Source organism: Python bivittatus, unplaced genomic scaffold (assembly GCF_059951505.1).
Source record: "Python bivittatus isolate LINGU-HERP-01145 unplaced genomic scaffold, Pbiv_v1 ctg000610_np1212, whole genome shotgun sequence".
Lineage (NCBI taxonomy): Eukaryota > Metazoa > Chordata > Lepidosauria > Squamata > Pythonidae > Python > Python bivittatus.
In genome coordinates, this window is record NW_028277088.1 from 761376 (window position 1) to 781068 (window position 19693).

At 57.0% G+C, this 19693-nt stretch overlaps 2 protein-coding genes across 3 annotated transcripts in view; one reads left to right on the top strand and one right to left on the bottom strand.

Annotated features, from left to right (window-relative positions):
• The window catches only part of SCAP (SREBF chaperone), a 39358-nt gene extending 22839 nt beyond the window's left edge, over nucleotides 1-16519 (top strand). The window contains exons 9-23 of the mRNA XM_007440543.4: nucleotides 377-489; nucleotides 1474-1568; nucleotides 3608-3706; nucleotides 3888-4106; nucleotides 4745-5169; nucleotides 7281-7475; nucleotides 7793-7994; nucleotides 8724-8839; nucleotides 9169-9724; nucleotides 10531-10616; nucleotides 11211-11293; nucleotides 11671-11837; nucleotides 12189-12269; nucleotides 13124-13330; nucleotides 14534-16519. Coding sequence (XP_007440605.2) covers nucleotides 377-489; nucleotides 1474-1568; nucleotides 3608-3706; nucleotides 3888-4106; nucleotides 4745-5169; nucleotides 7281-7475; nucleotides 7793-7994; nucleotides 8724-8839; nucleotides 9169-9724; nucleotides 10531-10616; nucleotides 11211-11293; nucleotides 11671-11837; nucleotides 12189-12269; nucleotides 13124-13330; nucleotides 14534-14779 — 2890 coding nt within the window. The 3' untranslated portion in view covers nucleotides 14780-16519. The remainder of the gene's footprint in view (nucleotides 1-376; nucleotides 490-1473; nucleotides 1569-3607; nucleotides 3707-3887; nucleotides 4107-4744; nucleotides 5170-7280; nucleotides 7476-7792; nucleotides 7995-8723; nucleotides 8840-9168; nucleotides 9725-10530; nucleotides 10617-11210; nucleotides 11294-11670; nucleotides 11838-12188; nucleotides 12270-13123; nucleotides 13331-14533) is intronic.
• Nucleotides 16520-17552: 1033 nt separating this feature from the next.
• PTPN23 (protein tyrosine phosphatase non-receptor type 23) overlaps nucleotides 17553-19693 on the bottom strand; it is a 32757-nt gene continuing 30616 nt past the window's right edge. For both annotated transcript variants that reach the window (XM_088150410.1, XM_088150409.1), the window contains one exon: nucleotides 17553-19549. In XM_088150410.1, the coding sequence (XP_088006536.1) occupies nucleotides 18938-19549 (612 nt within the window). In that variant the 3' untranslated portion in view covers nucleotides 17553-18937. The remainder of the gene's footprint in view (nucleotides 19550-19693) is intronic.

Below are 19693 nucleotides of genomic sequence, written 5' to 3' on the forward strand. Positions count from 1 at the left end.
GTCCCTGGATTGCTGGGGCATTGCCGGCAGAGTGGAGCTGGGGCCATTTTGGATCCAGGCCATGTCTCTTCAGCACACAGTTGCCTCTTTTGCTCTTCTGTTTGTTGATGTGCAGATGGTGGAAATACGTCCTGGCAGATGTCTGTAGTTACCGGGATGTAGATTGTTTGCTTTTCCAACGTTTGTGTTAGTTTAAAAATGTGGAAATCTCCACCCCTGCTTTTATTGGAGTTTTGGAAACAGCCGTCAGAAAAAGCATGAATTGTTTGCTTCAGTGAGGGCAAGTCATTCCCTTCCCAGGATCTTTGTCCTCCCACAGTATTCCTGACCAGCGTGTTTCATGTTTGCTTAGCTCCTGTTTCCCTCTTGCTCCTAGAGAGATTTTCCCGTACCTGGTGGTCGTGATTGGCATAGAGAACGTGCTGGTCCTCACCAAATCGGTGGTTTCCACGCCCGTCGACCTGGAAGTGAAGCTGCGGATTGCCCAAGGTGCGCGGAGAACGGGTTTTCTGTTGGCCAGAAAGAGGGTGGTAGCCCTTGACCGGTCATGGTTGGCAGAGCTTTGCCCCATCCTGTTCCCTGAGATTCTTGGGCATCAGGAGACAGGCGCTTTTTCATGTCAGGCTAGTCCTGCACTTCTGGGGCTCCTCCTCCTCTTTGCTGAATCAGCCCAGGGATTTGGCCTGGGGTCCACAGTCTGCTGGTGGGGTGGGGGACTGGCAGGGCAAAAGGAGGCTCTAGGAAGATGAAGCCTTCCATCCTGGGGACAGCCTGAAAGCCGGTGCCCAGAGTCCCAGGGTGAGGCTGCTGAAGGCCCAGGAATAGCCAGGCCTATGTGGCCTCCGCAACTCCCCAGGGTTCCCTTGGAGCCCTCTTAGAAAGCCAGCGTCTCCCGAGACAAGGCTCCACAGTCTGAGACCTTTGTCGTGCTGGCTGAAGATCAGGCTTGTCTCCAGATGTAACCCAGTCACCCTCCAGATGGGCAGCGTGCTAGTGGCTGTTAGCCCTGGATAGAGTCCAAACACAAAGGCGGCAAACAGGGACCATTTAAACTTCTTGAAAGAAAGAGTGAAGTTCAGCTGCTTGAGCTGCCCCTCCTGTGCTTTGACAGGCGTCTGTGACTCCGTCCCACCCGAACGTGCTGAAGTATTTCCTCTAGTAGCAGCACTCATTACTGGGAGAAAAAGGCTTCCCCCGGGAACAGAATAGCTTGCCGCTTGTCAACAGAGGTGTGGAATCAAACCGTAGATGCTTCTCTGTCCCTAGAGAATGGCATTTTGAACTTCCTTGGATGCTGCAAATCATCGGAGTGGGCTTGTACAACTTTCAGGCTTACTGTTCAAAAAAACCCATCTGTTTAAAATGCTTTCACGTTGGTGCTCGCAGGCCTAGGGGAGGGCCCAGCAGAGCTGCTCCCCCTTGGCCGGGAGCACTGGCCTCAACCTCACCTCTTTGTTCATCCTGTTTTTCCAGGCTTGAGCAACGAGAGTTGGTCCATCATGAAGAACATGGGCACCGAGCTGGGGATCATCCTGATTGGCTATTTCACTTTTGTCCCGGCCATCCAGGTACTGGTCAATTCTTCTGAAGTGGGAGCACGGCTGGGCTTCATCCACTGGGGGGGATGCTGAGATGACACTGACATGTGCCCGGGCTCCATCCCATAAGTGTTGTTTTGTGACTCTTGGTGGTTTGGAGTTTGCACACCGTTTCCATCCCCTGAACTGGCATCTTGAAGAGTCTGCAGCATCTCGCTTCCCCTTCTGGCCCTTTCCTCCTGCAGTTTGGAACTGCCAGAACTTTCAGCCAGATCAGTCTGCCAGCTAAGCGCATGTTTTCCACCAGGCTGTAACAGTCTCTGTGTTTCTGCAGCCTGAAGATGCTGTTGCTAGTGGGGAGGGGTATTTCCCCTGACTCGATACCCTCCACTTGCATTGGATGCCAGGCATAAAGTCACCAGGTTGGGTAACCAGGTTTTGGCTCCCAGAGGCACACTGGCACGTGTTTATTTGTTTTATTTTAATTTGGCTTCTGTGCTGCTGCATTCATAAGTGATTCTGAGCAGTAAATTAAGGTTGAAACATGTCCGTTTCATGCAGATAATCTGCTTTTTTGCTGCGCCCTCGGCCCTAACAGACAGCTTGCAGTTCTCTGCCAGGGACAATACACAAGTCCACTTCCACAAACGCCACATTCCATAAGGGAAGACGACAGGGCACATCTGTCCCCAAGGCCTGCTGAAAAAGCCAGAATCCATCGCCTTCCTAACGTCCAATAAGGTTGTGGGTTCCTGGGTGCCAGTCAGAGCAAGACCCACATTTGGCCCCGGAGGAGCTTGCCAAAAAGAGCTTCAGGGAATTCTTCCTGCAATCTTCGGGCATTCTGCAACCTGTGGCTTAGTCTCCCTCACAGATCTTTTCCCTGGAGGCTCCTTGTGGCCTAAATATTATCCAGACAAGCACTGGGGAGTTCTTTGATTTGGTGGTTTTGTGGGTCCTCCTTGTTCTCCTAAAGCCTTGGGGTGACCCTGCAGTCCATGCAAGCTAGGGTGAGGGAATAAATGCCCGGAGAATAGCAGTTTTTCTGCAAAAAGATTAATGAAATGGAATGAAACATACTTTTTTGTTCTGGCTCCATTTCCTTCCTGGGATTCAGCTGCTAGCCAAGTGTGGCCTGGGCCTGAGAAAGATTAGTGTGTTCCATGTCCACCCAGGCTGTTCTGTAGTTTTCCTGGAACACGGAGCTCCACCTTCTGGCATCTGGTCCAGCTAGAGCTTCTGGTGGGGAGGCAGGATCCGAGCAGAAGAGCCAGTGTGCTTCACAGCTGGCGCTCAGCCTTTTGCCCCCAGGCCCTTTCCCGCCACCTGCTCCTGGACTTGCTGTTTGGGGAGACAGAACAATCCAGCTGGGGCTCCAGAGTCTGGCAGCTCCCCGTTCCAAGTGCCCTTGGCTTCAGAGATGGGATGGAGAAGAGAGGATGCTAGCAGTCCAAAAGAGGGCTGCCACAGAGAGAACCGTGGCCTGTTCTGGTGACTGAGGTCCGAGTCTTTGGCGGGGAGGTTCTCCTGCCCCAAGAGGAGATGTTTGCGCTCTGAGCAGGCTTGATGTCCCCTTATCTCTGTCTCTGAGCTTGAAGGACACCCAGAGAGTGTATTGCTCCAGCTGCTCCCGAACTTTGTCCCAAATGGACAGGGAAGCAGAGCTCCCAGGACCGTCACGCGGCTGCCTCTCCCTGCCAGGCCGTGCCGGTTGACCCCAGGTTAGCCGTTTTGCGGTGTTACCTTGAGATCCTGCCCAGCAGCAGCAGCAGCAGCAGCAGCAGCAGCCAGATGGGCAGAGGAAGCACCAGAAGGGCAGACGGAGCTCGGCTCGCTGGGTGATGGCAGGGGAAGCTCAGTCTGGGGGCCCCATCCTGGCCCCGGTTCGGCTGGTTTTTGCGGCCGCTCTGGCAGTGAGAGCCGTTCTGGCTGACTGCTGGCCACGCAGGAGGACGCTGGCCTCGCTTTCCTATTTGTTATGGCTGGGTTTGGCCGCTCAGGGCCCCTCCCCCAAGAGAGCCTTCCCCGCATCATCCCTCGCGCCTCCCCTGCCCCCTTGTCCCTTGCAGGAGTTCTGCCTTTTTGCAGTGGTGGGCCTGGTCTCTGACTTCTTCCTCCAGATGTTTTTCTTCACCACCGTCCTCTCCATTGATATCCGCCGCATGGAGGTAAAACAGAGGTGGGGGCTGACCCTTGCTGGCCCTGAAGGTCCGGCTGTTTGGAGAGCTGGTGAGGGTGGTGAGGCTGGTGTAGTTCTGGGCCCTCGTCCTGCGGGAGAGTCAGCTGAGCTGGGAAGGGGAGGAGCGGCTTCTGGGTTCTGACCCGCAGTGGCTTGTCTTCCCTTGGCAGCTGGCTGATCTCAACAAGCGGCTCCCGGCCGAAGCCTGCGTCCAGCCCACCAAGGCGGGGGGCCGCTGCCCACGGTATGAGCGCCAGCCGGCCATGCGCCCGGCCACCCCGCACACCATCAACCTCCAGCCCTCCTCCCTCCGGAACCTTCGCCTGCCCAAGCGCCTGAGGGTGGTCTATTTCTTCGCCAGGACCCGCCTGGCCCAGAGGATCATCATGGTAGGCCCTGGGCTGGCGGGCAGAGGGAAGGAGGTCCGGGGTTCGTAGAGCCTCCTGCAGTAGGACCTGGCCTTCCAGTGGGTGGGCTTCGGGGTCAGAGCCAGGGAGCTGCCACTGGACTGTGCGGAGGTGGGGGGAGACCTGAGGCGGGGAGGCACAAGGGGCCGGCGGAGTAGGATACCCAGAATCTGGGAAGGCGTGGCTTCAGGCACGCTCCTGCATGCTGTGGACAGGCTGAGCTTCACCCCGCCACATGCTGCTCCTCCAGTGTTGGGGAATTCCCATTTCTTAATTTGGAAATGGGAAAACGTTCCAGAATTATCCATCCTTTTACGGTATCAACAGGCCATGCCGATGTTCCCTTGGCAGAATGAATCGGTAAGGGTGGTGGGGCAGGGATGTCCGCAGGGCATCGTCAAAACAGTCAAGATGGCAGCTGCAGCGGTCAGAGTTGGGCAGCTGGGAATGGGCAGGACAGGGCACTGGCCATGGCAGGCTGCAGCAATCTTGGGCTTCCCCACCAGCTGAAGACTCGGGGCTGTTCAGAGGAGGGGGCCTCTTCTGAGCAGCTCTGCTTTCATCTGGGGGTGGATACTGGGCCCTGCTGTAACCTCTGCCTGCACCTCGTCTTCCCACAGACTGGGACGGTGGTCTGGATTGGCATCTTGGTGTACACGGACCCCGCGGGCGTCCGCCTCTACCTGGCTTCCCATGTCACGGAGCAGAGCCCCCTGGGTGAAGCGGGGCTGCCAGTGATGCCGGTCCCTGGAGAGGTCCTTCCCACGGGGGATGCCCAGCTGTCCCTCTCCGTCTTCTCGGCGGACCCCGTGCAGCCGCCGCCCCCGCCACAGCTGTCGGAGAACCAAACGTCGGATTCCTCGCGTCAGCAAGAGGCGGAGCACCACGCCGAGGAGCCACTGAACTCAAGGAGCAGGGTGCATCCCGACCTGGTCCCCAAGGCGGAAGTGACTTGGGGGGCAGAGGACGAAGAGATCTGGCGCAAGCTCTCCTTCCGCCACTGGCCCTCACTCTTCAGCTACTACAACATCACCCTGGCCAAGCGGTGGGTTGCCCTGGGGGCATCCTGCCTTCGCAGTGGATTGGCACGGCCGCCCTGCTGATGGCCCGGTTCTGCCCTGTGAGCTTGGCGCTTGCACTTAGCAGCTGAGTGCGCGCAGGTTGCTTTCTGGGTGCGGTCGCCCACCTTGCCCATCTTTGGCCGCTTGGCTGCTGTTTACGCTTGAGGGGTCCCTGTTGCAGGACCAGTTGTTCATTTGCCAGCTGCTTCGTAGCCAGTCCCCTGCTGCATCGTGCAAAGCCAGCCCAGAGCTTTGCTCGCAGGTTCTTCTGTCTCGTTCTGTAAAGAAGCGGTATCGGGGGGGAGGTAGAGAAGGCAAGGACAGATTGCCCGGTTGTGCAAAGCACATGCCAGCCCTCGAGAATTTTTCTCCTGGTTTCTGAAGGTGGAAAGGAATCTGGGCAGGCCACCCTCCCTGGTTTAGGAAGCCAGTTGGAATTAGGATGGATTTAAGTCTGGGGCAACTGTGATGTCCTTGGACTAGATGTCTCATGCTCCTTAATCCCTGAGCTTTTCTCTCCGGTTTAGTTTAACCTGCTTGACATGATTTTATATGGCCGCCCACTCTAGAAGACTTACAAAATCCCCAGAAAACAGTAAAGACAGTTCAAACCCACGTCAGCAGACAGCCTGGACTAAAACAACAAACAGTACAAAAATATGACAGGGGCCCTGCCAGTAAATCACACCAAATTAACCCCAGGCCTGGGAACATGCTAAATAAGAAGCTCCAATAGAAGAGAATCTCTGTAGCTCAAGGTTGAATGGTGGAGTCCCTGGTGCTCTCTGAGCTCGGTGGTTTGCTTGCAGGCGTTTCATTACCTGATTAGGTAACATCATCAGTGCTGGGAGTGTGGGGTTTGTTCCCTGTTTATATTCAGTAGCTTGCCCTGCCCGTGTGGGTGGGGGAGAGGTTTTCTCCTTGGTAGTCCCTTGACTGGGATATTGCTTTCTGGTTGTTTGTTTGTCTGGGGTTAATCCCTGCTTATCTGGGTGTTGGCTGCTGGAAAAGATGTGTTCCGGTCTTTTGGTTTCCTTCCTAGCTTTTTTATTGTCTCTTTTGAATGGTGTGTAAATGTGTCTATTATTGGCTAATTTGCCTGAATGGCAGGTTTCCAGGAATTTCCTTGCATTTTTGGATTTGGCTTGGTCTAGGATGCTCACAGTTTCCCAGTTGAAACTATGGTTGAGTCTGGCCCATGCTGTCCAGAGTTTCCTAGTTAAAACCGTGGTTTCCCACCAATACTTCCCACCCACACTGGCAGGCAAGCTACTGTAGATAAACAGGGAGCAAACCCCACACTCACTTGCACTGATGATGTTACCTAGTTGGGAAATGAAACGCCTGCAAGCAAACAGTCAAGCTCAGAGAGCACCAAGGACTCCACAAATAAGAAGAAGTTGTGGGATATTTTTATTTAGGGGAACAATAACTTTTTTTTTAATCCCCTTGAATTTACTCATACTGTACAGGAATCTCTTGTAAAGCAAGAAAGCAGGAAGGAGTATGAAGAAAGTTAAATTTCAGATGATCCATTTAACATGGCAACAAGTTGTGACCTCTTCCTTGTAAGAACTTGCCAGTAATCTGGTCATACCATTTTTGGTATGTTGAGTTCTAGATTTTACCGTAAGGAATGACCTTCCGCCCAGGCAGCATGTTGGTCCATAGCTCCAAAGCTTCCCCTTCCCAGCCCTACTTGGAGGTAACAGATGTAAGGTGGAGTCTCCTGCTTCCTCCCTCCTGAGTTTCACTGGCTGAGTCTCATGAGCACCAGGGAGACCCCAGCACAGGCTCCAAGCCACCCAGAAGGTCACCGCTTTCAGGCAATTAATGTCACTTTTCTGATCATGCTCCTCCGATGGGCTCCGCAGAGCGTTGCTTGCCGAGAATTCTCAGTTCCAGAAGGTGTTAAGTTCTCATGAATTCAGGACAGGCTTAGAAAGAGTGGCGGAGATGGTGCGGGAGAAGAGCTCTGATTGCAGATGGGAATCCTTTGGGTGCTCAGTTCCCGTGACATCTGCCTCCCCTTCCTGCAGCTCCCAGAATTCCCCTGGGGGTTTCTCTCTCCAATCAGCATCTTCTCTTTCTCCAGCTACATTAGCATCCTCCCGGTCATCCCTGTCACCCTCTACCTGAACCCACAAGAGGCCTTAGAGGCGCGTCATCCTCACGATGCCAACCGGTACCAGTCCTCCTTCTCCCTGAGCAGCGGGAAAGCGGAGCGAGCTGACCGGCTGGCAGAAGATAAACCCAAAGTGCATAGCCCACGAGACGTCACGCTGTATAAGTGAGTGAGCCAATCCTGGGGCAGGAAGGGTGGGGAGGCAGGGGTGGCGTCCTGGTCAGGCCACGAGAACCCCCATCGTGGCGCCTTGAGCCTCCACCAGACGTGACCCTGCAGAGTTCCAAGCTGGCCTCCACGGCCCAAATCTGACTCTGCTACAACAGCAGGTTCCATGTTGTTCTGGCACCTCCTGGAAAAATCTGGGCCACCTTCTCCAAGCAGAAGTGCCTCTTGGTCCTACTATGGCCTTGTTGCCTTTGGAGGGGCAGACGAGGGGGCTTCAGGTTTCCTCATGCCTCCTCCTCCTCGCATCCTGCCAGGGTCGCTGCTCTAGGCCTCGCGTCGGGGATCCTCTTAGTCCTCCTGCTCTTTTGCCTCTACAAAGTCTTGTGCCCCAAGAACTATGGGCAAAATGGCCTCTCCCACAGTCGACGGAGAAGAGGAGACCTCCCCTGCGATGACTATGGATACTCTCCTCCCGAGACAGAGATCATCCCCCTGGTCCTCCGAGGCCACCCCATGGTGAGAGTTGCCTGGGTGGGTGGGTGGGTGGGTGTGCGGAGCTGCCAGTGACGCTGAGCCAAGGGGGCTTCCCGGCAGTTTGGCTTCGGATTCCCAGCCAGCCCAGCTCTTGGCTGCTTTGCCTGGGATCCTCTGCCCCCGAGGCACCTCCCGAACCTGCTTCTGTGGGCCTTTCAAGCTTGCAGATTGTGAGACAGGACTGGCGGTGGGTGGGCTGAGGGATCGAGTGTGAAAAGAAGCAAGGGAGGCACAGAAAAATGACTTTGGGAGAGAGGCAGGACTCTGGTGTTGCAGCCGGGAAGGAAGGAAGGAAGGAAGGGAGGAAGGAAAGGAAAGGAAAGGAAAGGAAAGGAAAGGAAAGGAAAGGAAAGGAAAGGAAAGGAAAGGAAAGGAAAGGAAAGGAAGAGGGGAAGGAGCTTGCTGATAGTTTTGAACAACGGCATGTCAACTTTTGGGTGCATCAGCTGAAGCCACCTTTGGGGGTCTTTCTCTGGGCGCCCGCCCTCTTTAGGTGAGGCCGGGAAGCCCTGACACCCTTTTGCAGCCCTGCTTCTGAGCCCTCGGCTGCTTCCGGAGTAGATCCCTCCCTCCCCGCCTCCTTTTCCCACTGGAGCTTCGCCTCCTGTGTGTTTATGCTGCTTTGGAAGCGCGCCTGCTGGAGCGCGGGGCCTAACGCTGGCCCACAGACCCTGCTCCTGCGTGACTTCTCGGACCGGGCCTGTTTTGCAGGACATTGAATGCCTGGCTAGTGATGGGATGTTGCTGGTCAGCTGCTGTTTGGTGGGCCAGATCCGGGTGTGGGATGCTCAGACCGGGGACTGCCTGACTGTCCTTCCAAAGCAAGGGTGAGTCCCGCTGCCCCTGGTCCTGGTGTCACAGCCTGGGTGTTCCCAAGTGTGCACTTAGACGGGGCCGCACAGTTAGCCAGTCCCCTTGCTGCTGCAAGAACTCTTGCCCAAGGCACTCCTCCATGTTAGCTGCAGACGTGCTCCTGCCTGAGGGATGCCCGATGTTCCACGAGGAAAGGTCACACGTAACCCCTCGGAACAGCCCCGTGCAAGAGTAGCTGGGTCTCTCCCAAGCGAACTCGGTTTGGAGGGACGACGGCTGTGTTCTGCTCCCCGGTGCTGGCTCTCCTCATCTCAGCCGGCCTGCGTGTCCTGCTTCCTTTCAGCTTGCGCCGAGACAACAGCAGCATCTTGGACTTCCAGGACTGCTGGGATCACAGCCCCGACAGCCGAAGTGGGCCAGATGACCCTTGGGATGGCAGCCACCCCTTCAGCAGGGCGCGGAGCCCTCCACCGCCTCCACTCTTCAGTGACCAGCCGGATCTCACCTCCCTCATTGACACCAACTTTGTGGAGCAAGCCAAGGCAGCTGTCCCAGGGCCCCGCCTCCGGGCCATCAGTAGCCGGCAGGAGGGCTACGACTTTAGCAGCCTGGTGGGGAAGGTCTGCGAGGAGCAGCACGGCCCTCCCAGCTGCATGAGTTTCCCTGCCTTCTCAGCAACCCCCAGGCAGGTGCCCTTCAGTGGGCCCTGGCCCCGAGGCTGCGTGGGGGAGGAGGCCGGGTGCAGTACCCGCAGGAGCAGCCTGGGGGACGAGCCGTGTGTGGGGCTGGAGAAGGCCTTTCCCTCTCTCTCCTGGGGCGGCGACTTTGAAAGCTCCATCTGGAGCTTGGAGCTCCAGGGAAACCTAATTGTGGCTGGCCGGAGCAATGGGAGGCTGGAGGTAAGAAAACAAGGGGTATTCCTGGGGTCAGGCTTGACTGGCTGGAGGACTCGCAGTTAGCCCTTCAAGGTAGATCAGGCTAGAAAAGCAATGCCATGTAGGCCAGGATGACTTTTATTGTAAAGCTATAGTGACAGAACCTTGCAGGTCTGGAACGCGCTTCCCCCTCCCTCCGTTTATCTTTGTGTGAAAGAGGGAGGGGCTTGTTTCAGCCGTTTAGTCATTCTTTCCCTGGACTCAGGCCCCCTCTCATCTGCCTCGGCAGTGGCTCTTCTTCCCGTCCTTCAAGGCCATTCCCTCCGCCCTTGCCTTTCATGGCTGTGTTTGCTAAGTGCCTTGGAGCACCCGAAAGAGAAACTCCTTTGAGGTGGGAGTTGTAGGAGGCAGAAAGAGGCCTCGCAAGCTCCTCCAGAGACTGCCCAGAGCCCATCTCCCCTCCAGCCCCTTGTCCTGGAGGAGGCCCCGGCCTGGGCTGGGCTGGGCAGGTGGGCCAATAAACGAAGCTCAGATGCTCCCTCTGAGCCCTGAGCTCTTGTGTGTGTGTGAACTTCCCGCCAGTCCCATGGAGTGCAGGGGACCCCGGAGCTCTGTTCTCAGGGAGGGCCCTGGGGGCGGAGTAGGCAGCCTTGAACTGGCTCAGTGGACGCTGTGGTCCTGCAGGGGCGAGATGGGGTTGTGAGTTTCTTCCCTGAGGAGCCAGATGGCGTGATGAAAAGTGGTCCAAAAACTAAGCTCTCCCTTCCTCCCAAATGGTCAGGGGAGAAGACTCTCCAGTGGCCCCACCCTTCTGTTCTCGTGTCTCGCAGGTGTGGGATGCTATTGAGGGAACCCTGCAGTGCAGCAGTGAAGACGGCCCGTCGGGCATCACCTCCCTGATCTTCCTGAGCGACAGGTATGGAGGGGGGTGAGGGGTGGTGGGCGACGGCTGCAGCAGGAGCAGTTTGAGAGGCTGCCCGGGCCTTCTCCTTTCCCCAGACCAAAGGCCGCCTGTGCCCATTTTTGGGGGGGGAGTCCAGGATCTTCTGTGAGTTTCAAGGTATCCACAGTCACTTTGGCCCACATACACAATCCAACCAGGGGGGTGTGTGTGTGGGGGGGGGTGTTTACCCCATTTGGAAGAAGCTGCTGCACGTCTAGTGGAGTGGATGCTGTTGGTGAGACCTTGGGTCAGAATAGATTTGCTGGGCTTTAAGGTAGAACGAGGCGCTTTGTTGATTTTACTGCAATGCTAACCTACCTTCTGCTCCAGAGATTGAGCAGATTAACTCTTAGATGGCAGTTCTTTAACCGGTTAGGGTGTCGATACTTGATGTCGCTAGTACTGGAGGCTTTGTTTGAAGTCAGCAGGAGTTTGGATGGATGGAAGACAGACAGACAGACAGACAGACAACTTCTTGGAAACTTTTTCTCTTAGAGATGCTCACTGTTTTAATGGCATACATGAAATATGTGCCTTTTTTGGTTTATTTCTTTTCTCCTTGAATAGGGTTGTGGCTGCCAGGTTGAATGGCTCCCTCGATTTCTATTCCTTGAGGACACCAGCATCCTTACATCACTCGCAGTTCCAAGGTAAGACCCAAAGGCCGCCTTGTCCGCCCCCACGTGCCCTGGCCCTGTCGAAACAGAAGCCCTGGAGATGCGGCTCTTTCTGGGTCTGGACGCAAGTGGGGGCTGGATGGCTGGCAGAGCTTCCTGTGGCCCGAAAGTGCTGCTGTGCCCAGGCGCCACTTTCCCTTCCCTCCTTGCCCTCTGCTCCTAGACACTCCTTAGGCCTGAACCTAGACCTGCCTGTTCTGTTCCACTCACCCCAGTCCTCTACAAAAGGAATTCCAGATGTGCAGAACAGTCCAAGCTGAGCAAACCTAGCACGGTGCCAAGCATCCTTGCCCTCCTGGCTCTGAAATGGACAGTGCCTGTTCACCCTCTCTCTCTCTCTCTCTCTCCAGCAACCCCAAGCAGGAACAGCCTCCCATCCCCTCCTGTGTACAGCAGCAGTGATGTCCTCACATGTCAGCTGACCCACACCGTGACTTGTGCTCACCAAAAGCCAATTACAGCCCTGAAGGCTGCAGCAGGGCGACTGGTCACAGGGAGCCAGGATCACACTCTCCGAGTGAGGACTGGATGGGGGCCGAGGCTGGGCCGGCAAGGAGGGGATTTAGCATGGGGCCCAGGGCACGGGCACGGCATTCAGATTGTGCCAGTGGTCCTCTTGCTCTTAAGGCCAGGCCTGGCACAGAAGAGGCGGCTTAGATGGGTTCACAGCACCTTCCTGAGCGTAGTTTCAGGAGCTCTGTGGGCAGGGAGTGCTCGTGGGCACCCAGTGGGGGTGGCGGTCTTAGTTCTTGGGTGTGCCTTCTGGTCCCAGGGCTCCCCTGGCAGGTTCTTCTCAGATGGGCATCCCCAGAAGAGAGGGATGGTCCCCCGCTGGCTTTGCTCATGGCCGTCCTTCTTCCGCGTGCAGGTGTATCGTCTGGAGGACTCCTGCTGCCTCTTCACTCTGCAGGGCCACTCAGGCGCCATCACAGCCGTCTACATCGACCAGGTAGGAAGCGTTGTGGGAACAGCCCTGGCGGTAGGTGGAGCGGTAGCGGCCAGCCCCAAGAGCAGGACAAGGAAGAGGGACTGGCTGAAGGGCACCCGAGGGCAGCCTGGGAGAGATTGTTCCCTCCCTGGTCTCAGCCCTTCGTGCTTCCCACGAGGGCTGGAACCCTTGGAAAGAATGGGGGCTGGAAACCCCCAGAAGCCCAGTTGCTGGCCAAGCTGCCGATGTGGGCATGGCCCCGTGGCTTTGGGAGCTCCCTCGGATGAGCATCCAAACTGGGCTGCAGGGGAACTCTTGATTTTGCTACACCTTAACTCAGAGCCATCTGGGGTTGGCGCACGGATGTGTGCTCCTTTGGGAGGGTGTAGGAGAAGTGTCCTCTGCTTCCAGACAGAAGACCTGGGGCTCAGCCGTGTTCAAAAAGCTCTCTTCTAGGGTGTAGATCCACCTTGGCATCTGGGATGAGACTTTGCTCACTGCAGGAGCTAGGAGAATAGCTTTTCAGAACGGTCAGGTTTAAAATGGAAGCAGTCTCAACCGCAGGGCTTCAGCTGAGCACCAGCAGCGGCAAGTCCCTCTGAACCTTCCTGGGAGGGCGACAGAGTCTCCCATTTCCCCTCTTTGGAGGCCTGGTGCAAGGCAGAGACTCGCTCCTTAGAATGGAAGCGTGGGGGGCCGGATTCCTTTGGAGGCGGAACTCCTTCAGGAATCAGCCGTGGTTCTCACCCCAGCCATTCCGGGTCCTCATCCGGTTTCTGCTGGCGGCTGACCTTCCTTCCGTCCTCGCCCTCCCAGCCCTGCGGTTGCCCCGTAGGGAGCGCTCTGACAGCTGGGCCCCTGCTTTTGCCCTTCAGACGATGGTGCTCGCCAGTGGGGGCCAGGATGGCGCCATCTGCCTCTGGGACGTGCTGACGGGCAGCAGAGTGAGCCACATATGTGCCCACCGGGGGGACGTCACTTCCCTGACCTGCACGACCTCATGCGTGATCAGCAGTGGCTTGGATGACGTCATAAGCATCTGGGACCGAAGTTCAGGGATCAAACACTATTCCATTCAGCAGGTGTGTTTCTTCCGGGGAGTCCTTCAGTCTTTTCCTGCTGTATGCCAGCTGGAGGGAGGGGCACTCATGGTTTGCCCAGACACTCCCCCAGCAGGTTACGGCCATCTCCTTCAGTGGACAGCCACCCACCTGAAGCCCCCACAAGCTTCAAGGGAGGCCAGAGCGAGGTTGCCCATTTGTTTCGGGGACAGATTCAAAGAGCTGCCTCCTTTTAAGGCCTGGCTCCCAGGGGGTCTTCTGCCGGATCCTTGAGATCTGCTACTGAACATCCCTGCATTGCTCAAATGGACATTGGAGCCACAGCCTTGCCACTGCAAAATCTTGTCTGACAAGAACATCCTTAATCTTATCTGGTTTCATTTGGTGATGAGTGCGTCGAAGAGGGGGGCCAAAAAAGAAAATGCTCTTTAGTTGCCTTTTAAAATCATGGTGGATTTCTGCATGGAAAACGTATAGAAACTGAATTTGTTTAGAAAAATACAGCGTAAGGCGCAGTTAGGAATGACTCCCCTGCTCTCAGGTTTAGCGTAACTTCTGCTTCTTTCTCTTCCTCAATTCTTTTCTCCTTCCTGTTCCATTGCTTTGCTTTCAGCGGAGATTTGGGGCGCAGCCTGGTATCCGTAGGCACCATCCGTAGGTCCCAGTCGCCCCTCTGGGCATTTTCCAGCTTCCTTTAATATTTGAAGCAGGTGTTTATGGCAAGCTGGTCTGTTTCAGTACCAGTTTCAGTGCTCTTTTGCAGTATTTCTAAGACTTCCCCTGGGCCTCCAATGGGCTGTGCCAGCATTCTTGAAAGCTCAAGACAGGGAGCGGTTGGTTTGGAAGTGACTCTGGCCAGGGAACAAAGTTAGGGTGATGCAAAGCACCTAATAAAGACTTGAGAGGGTGAAAGAACCCCCCGGTTTTCCTTCTGGTTATGGGTGTTTTGTGATAGCCAAGCCTCTGCGATGTTGTCAGAATTCCAAGCGACACTAAAATGCCGCCTGCCTCACGCTTAGCTCCCGTATTGAAATGCTGCTTGCCCACCCAGAGATGCAGATCCTCTGAACCTGGGAAGGGCACGCTGATGAAGGTGAAGGCAGGCACAGAGCTTGGAGGCCTAACATCTGTCTGCTGCTCTAGCGGCTGCTTCCCCTGCCCCGGCCCGGGAGGATGCACACTGAGGCCCGCTTCTGACCCTCTTCCCTTTTTCTCTCTGTGCAGGACATGGGATGCGGGGCCAGCCTGGGAGTGATCTCTGACAACCTGCTGGTGACCGGCGGCCAGGGCTGCGTCTCCTTCTGGGACATCGGCTATGGTGACCTGCTACAAACTGTCTACCTGGGCAAGAGTAACGCATCCCAGCCAGCCCGGCAGATCCTGGTGCTGGAGAATGCAGCCATTGTCTGCAACTTTGGCAGTGAACTCAACCTGGTTTACGTACCGTCTGTCCTTGAAAAGCGAGACTGAGGGGGGCGGTTATGAGGACCAGAAAGCCTGTCCCCACCCCTCCAGCACTCTCTGGTAACTGAGCAGTGCAGGGGTGATGGGAGGCTGGAACGCAGGCCTCTTCCCAGCGGAAGCCTGGGGTGGAGGCCAACGCCGCACTCTACAGGCGTGGAACAAAGAGGGTTTTCTCTTGCGATGGACAGCCTGGCAGCACAGGATCGGGGCGGGGCGAGGCCACGGGATCCGTTCTCGACAGGCTGCCGCGGGAAGCTCTCCTTTTCTGGGTGGATGCTGGGGAGCAACGGGAGACAACTCTGCAGGGGCAAGGCACTCCTTTGTCGGTCAGTTCCTTGGTTTCCCTGCGCAAGAGACGCGCAAGCGAAGCCTTTACTCCGGCCGGTGTCTGCTCCGCCAGCAGAAAAGTCCCTGGTGTGGCAAGGAGCCAGAGGGCCTCCCCAGCCCTGCTGCAGCCTCCTTTTAGCCAGCCCTCCGTCTCCCAAGCAGCTCGGATGGGGATCCGAAGAGGCTTGGGAAGGGGGCAAAGCGGGGGGAAGAAGCCTTGGAAGCGTGGCGAGGAAGGATGGGCAGCAAGCCGGACGAATCACACAGCCCTGGCTTTTGCTGCAGCGGGAGTCTGAATGAGCTGCGGCTGCCTCTCTGCCAGTCAGTGAAAGGTGGGCACAGTGTGCTACCTGTCATATTTATTTCTGCTGTACATAGTTATTTATTCCAGCATGTAAGCTTGCAGGGAAGAGAGGCCATCCTGTCAGCCAAGGCCCAACGGGGGTTCCTGGAAACCTCGGCTAAAACTGGCTCCCTGGTTGCAAGCAAAAGCTCGAGGACCAGCTCCAGCGTCTGCTTTTTGCCAACGGGGTGTTCAGAGAGCAAACCCTGTTAACACTGGCCCACCTGTTCCCCCTTGCGTTGGCATTAGCCCTGCACGGCTACTGTGTGGACCGTGTGAGGCTTTTCAGCCTCTGGACCCCGTTGTTGCAGGACTCAACTTACGCTGGTGGGGGGACGTCTTGGAGGCCAGGAATTTCATGGAAACGGTGCCCCCCTCCCCAAGTAAAGATGGGGAGAAGCAAGCCCTGCCTCTTCAGTCCACGGCAGACGGTCCAGCCAAGTCTCCCCCCTTTTCAGGGACCAGAGTCTGCCTGGAACAGACTTTTCCAACAGACCCCATCCCAGCAGGGGGGAACCGCTCGGCATTGTATAGAAGACCCAGAGGGTGATACTGTGAACGTAGCTCGGCTGCTGAGCTGCGGTTGGTGCAGCTTTGGGAACAAACAGAAGCCGCAACAGAAGGCGTTCAAGTTGCAGAAAGAAAGGTGGGAGGAACGTCAAGGAAAAGCAGTTAGAACAAATCTGTATTTTTTTAATTTAAAGCTGTTAACTTACTATCTCGTTTATTTATAACTTAGGATCACTTGTTGTAGGGAGAGTGGCAAAAGGAGGCTTTGGGATTCGCCCGCTCAGTTCTGCCGCCTCGTGCCCAAGGCGGCAGCAGCCCTGGCTGGGGGGGGGGGGCTGGGGCAGGGCGGAGGGCGGGGCTGCCCTGCCCTCCTGCGCAAGGCGGGCCAGGCCAAGCAGCTCTCCCCGCCTCTGCCCTCCCCTCGGATCGGGGTCAGTGCCCAAATGATGCCTCCGGTGGCCTTAGCTCTGCTGTACCCTTTGGATTGTATGGTAGCAGCTGATTTTGTACCAGATTGCGTTTTGTAACGTGTACAGGCACAGGCACATTAAAGAGAACTAACTTCATGCCTCCCGCGTGTTTTGGGGAAGAGACCAGAACCCCCCCGTCCCACCGGCTTCCCTGCTCCAGAGGGCTTAGTGGGGAAAGCCGCTACAGCCTCCGGTCTGCCTTTCTCGCTGCTCTGCCGAGTCAGAGCCGAGGGCTCGCCGAGGAATACGCAATTCCAGCTTTTCGTGGCAGCTGGCTCCAAATGTTGCTGAAGCATTAACCCTTGGAATAGGGGGGTAATTTCCTTAAGAAAAAAAAGAAGTGTGTCTGCAGTGACACGCCTCCAGGAGGGTGATCTGGACAGTGTCTCTGCTCAAGTGCGGCAGCCCCTCCCCTCCCCTCCCCTCCCCGAAGCCCCCTAGGCCCCAGCCTCAGTCTAGAGCCCGCAGGGCCGTTCTGCTCCAACACGACTGACAAGCTGCTTTGGGTGGCTGCTCTAATCAAGAAATGCCACAGGAGGCCCCCACCTCAAATTAAATTGGGGGGGAATCACAGGTTTTGGGGTCCCTTAGAGGCAGGATGCTTTCAACTGCAAAGGCAGCAAACGAAGGAGCGTGGTGGCACCAGCGCAGCTGCCGGGTCTGCTGTTCCTCCAGAGAAACCAGGATAGATGTTTCCCCGGGAAGCACAGCTAAGCAAAGGGAATGTGTGCTGCCTCTTCCTTTTTAAAGCCATGCGGGGAGGGGAGGGGAGGGGAGGGGGGGGCTGAAAAGTAGATGGAAACAAGTTCCTTGCAATTCCTGCCCATCTGCGCATCCATCCTGGAGGGAGCAGCTTAGCCCCAGCGATGCCCAGGGCTAGTCCAGCGGGTGCAAGGCGTCTTTTCCAGCCCCAGCACCGCCTGGCTGGGCGCCTCAGTCCCTGGTCCGGTGCTTCCCAGCCGCAGCCGCTTGTCTTACTGACCGCAGGAGAGCCAACTGCACCTCTCAGGCTGGGAGAAAACCTGTAACGCTTGCAGAAGCTGCCCTTATTCTGCTGGGCAGAAGCTTGCAAACAGAAAGTTAAGTTTCCCCTGCTTTAAAAGGGGGGGGAAATCTTAGTGACACCATCTCCAATGCCCCATTTATTCACCTTAGTAGCAAAGAACTGAAAAAGTTACACAGGAAGTTTTAAACAGGAAGCGAATATTACATTTGTACAGAAGGAAAAAAATTAAACCAGAAGCGCTCCAAGATTGTCCCCTCCTGCAAATGCAAGCTGACAGCGAGAATTCGCCGCTCAAAATGCTCTTTCTGGCAAAAGCAGCCATTTCTGTTGTGCGTGGTCCTCCAACAGCCTCTTGTCCCAAACGGGCATCGCCGCAAAGCCGAGAGTCTCCTGCTGCTCTTCTTTCACGCTGCTGCCGCTGCTCCTCTTCAGCTCCCCGTGGCTGCTGTCCCGCTGCCCCTCCCTTGGGCATGCGGTGCCACCCTCTCTGCTCACAGGGCCACACCTTCTGCCAAGGGCTTCTGCAGCCTACCAGGCACGCCAGTTTTTCAACAGCCATTGCCAGCTTAAAATGGGCCTCCGTTCCCCACCCCAAGTGGATCACTCAGCAGCACCAATGGAGGGCAACCGACGAACTGGCCCAAGTGGGGGACCCCGTGGCCCTGGAGCAAGGGCCCGGGCCTTCCTGGAGAACTGGGGGGCAACTCCTGAGCGGCCAAAATGGAGCCTCTGGAAAACCAAACTGGCAAGTCTAAGGAAGCCTGGGGGAGAAACCCCATGATTCTATCCAACAGGGCATCAGCCAATGCTTCCCCACCTGGGAGCCATTAGCTTGGGACCACCCCAATTCGGCAGGATCAACTGCACTGTCTCAAGTCCTACCAACTTCCATAAGGGGGGGCAAGTGGGGAACGGGCCAAGCAGCAAGGCAGCACCAGCCCAGCCTTCGATGGCTCGTCCCAGGTTTACTCACTAGGAGGCCCATGGCTGAAGGCAGCCTCGGCTGCAGCACAGGCTGCCCGGGCACGGCAGGAGCTCTTCTGGCAGACGGCTGCAGGGGGGCCGAAGAGGATAGGATGACCAGAGCGGCCGAAACCCCTGCACTCCCCTTGGGCAGAAGGGCAGCCCTGAAACCTTCTGAACAGGCAGAAAGATGCCAACGGGCGCAGCAGCCTTGCCCCAACTGTGCTGCCATTGAGGCGAACCAAAACAGGCCTCCTCCCAGCTGGCAGCCCTGTCTATGGCTGAAAGGAGGCAGGAAGGAAAGTCAACTGAAAGAGGCAACTGGAAACTGTTCCGTGTGTCCGGCATCACAACGGGGTCTCGGCCAACTGTAAGCGCGGCAAGGGTGCTCCAGGGGCGCTGCAGGCAGCACAGGCACCCTGAGGTGGCCTGTCTGCATGATCGCCGCCTGTCCTCCCCAGGTACCCACCTGAAACGAGGAAGGCCCAGGAGGAGGGAGGGGCAGTGGCTGCTGCGTCTTCCTGGTATCGCCGCTCTTCCTCAACTCAGGTCTTATTGAGTGTCCAGAGGGGATCCAGCTTGCTGAGAGGGTCATCGCTGGGGAGAGCTCCTCGCAGGCCCTCCCCGTTCTGGGGCTGGAGAAAGCTTTGCTTGCTCACCTTGTGCCTGCCCTTGAGGGAGCTGTCCAGGGTGAAGGCCTCCGGGGTCAGTGAGGCCAGGAGCTCCAGGGAGGAGGAGGAGGGCGGGGCCGGTGCGGAGGCCGAGGGCTCTACCCCTGGCCGGCCTGGCAGGCTCCCCATCTTGCCCTCGTTGCTCTCCTGTTCCATGGGGCCACTGTGGTCCAGAGGTGGAGGCCCCACTGTCTCGGGCAATCCCGAGGCAGGCGTGGCCGGGGGAGAGAAAGGCGGGGTTGGCTCTGCGCTCGCCACACAGCCTGGCTCGGTCAAGACAAGCGGAGCTGCAGAAGCAGAGGCCGGGAGTAGGGCGGCATCGGCCAGGGAAGCTGAGGGTGGGGGCTCTGTCGGTCGCCCGTTGGGGGAAGGCTCAGCGCCACCCGGGAGAGGTCGGATGCTGAGTCTCGCAATGGTGGCCTGGATGGAGCTGATGGGGATGTCGCCCCCCAACACCAGATCTTGTGGATCCTGCTGGACGTACAACTGGAAGGAGGGAGGGAAGAGAGGGAGCGCCTGAGTGGAGCTGCACTGCCGTCAGCCACCTGCGTCCGGCTGCCCACGGTCAGACCTGCTGCAGCAGAGAGGGGGAGCCAGCCAGGCCGTGCTCTTCCGCCCCATCTTCAATCC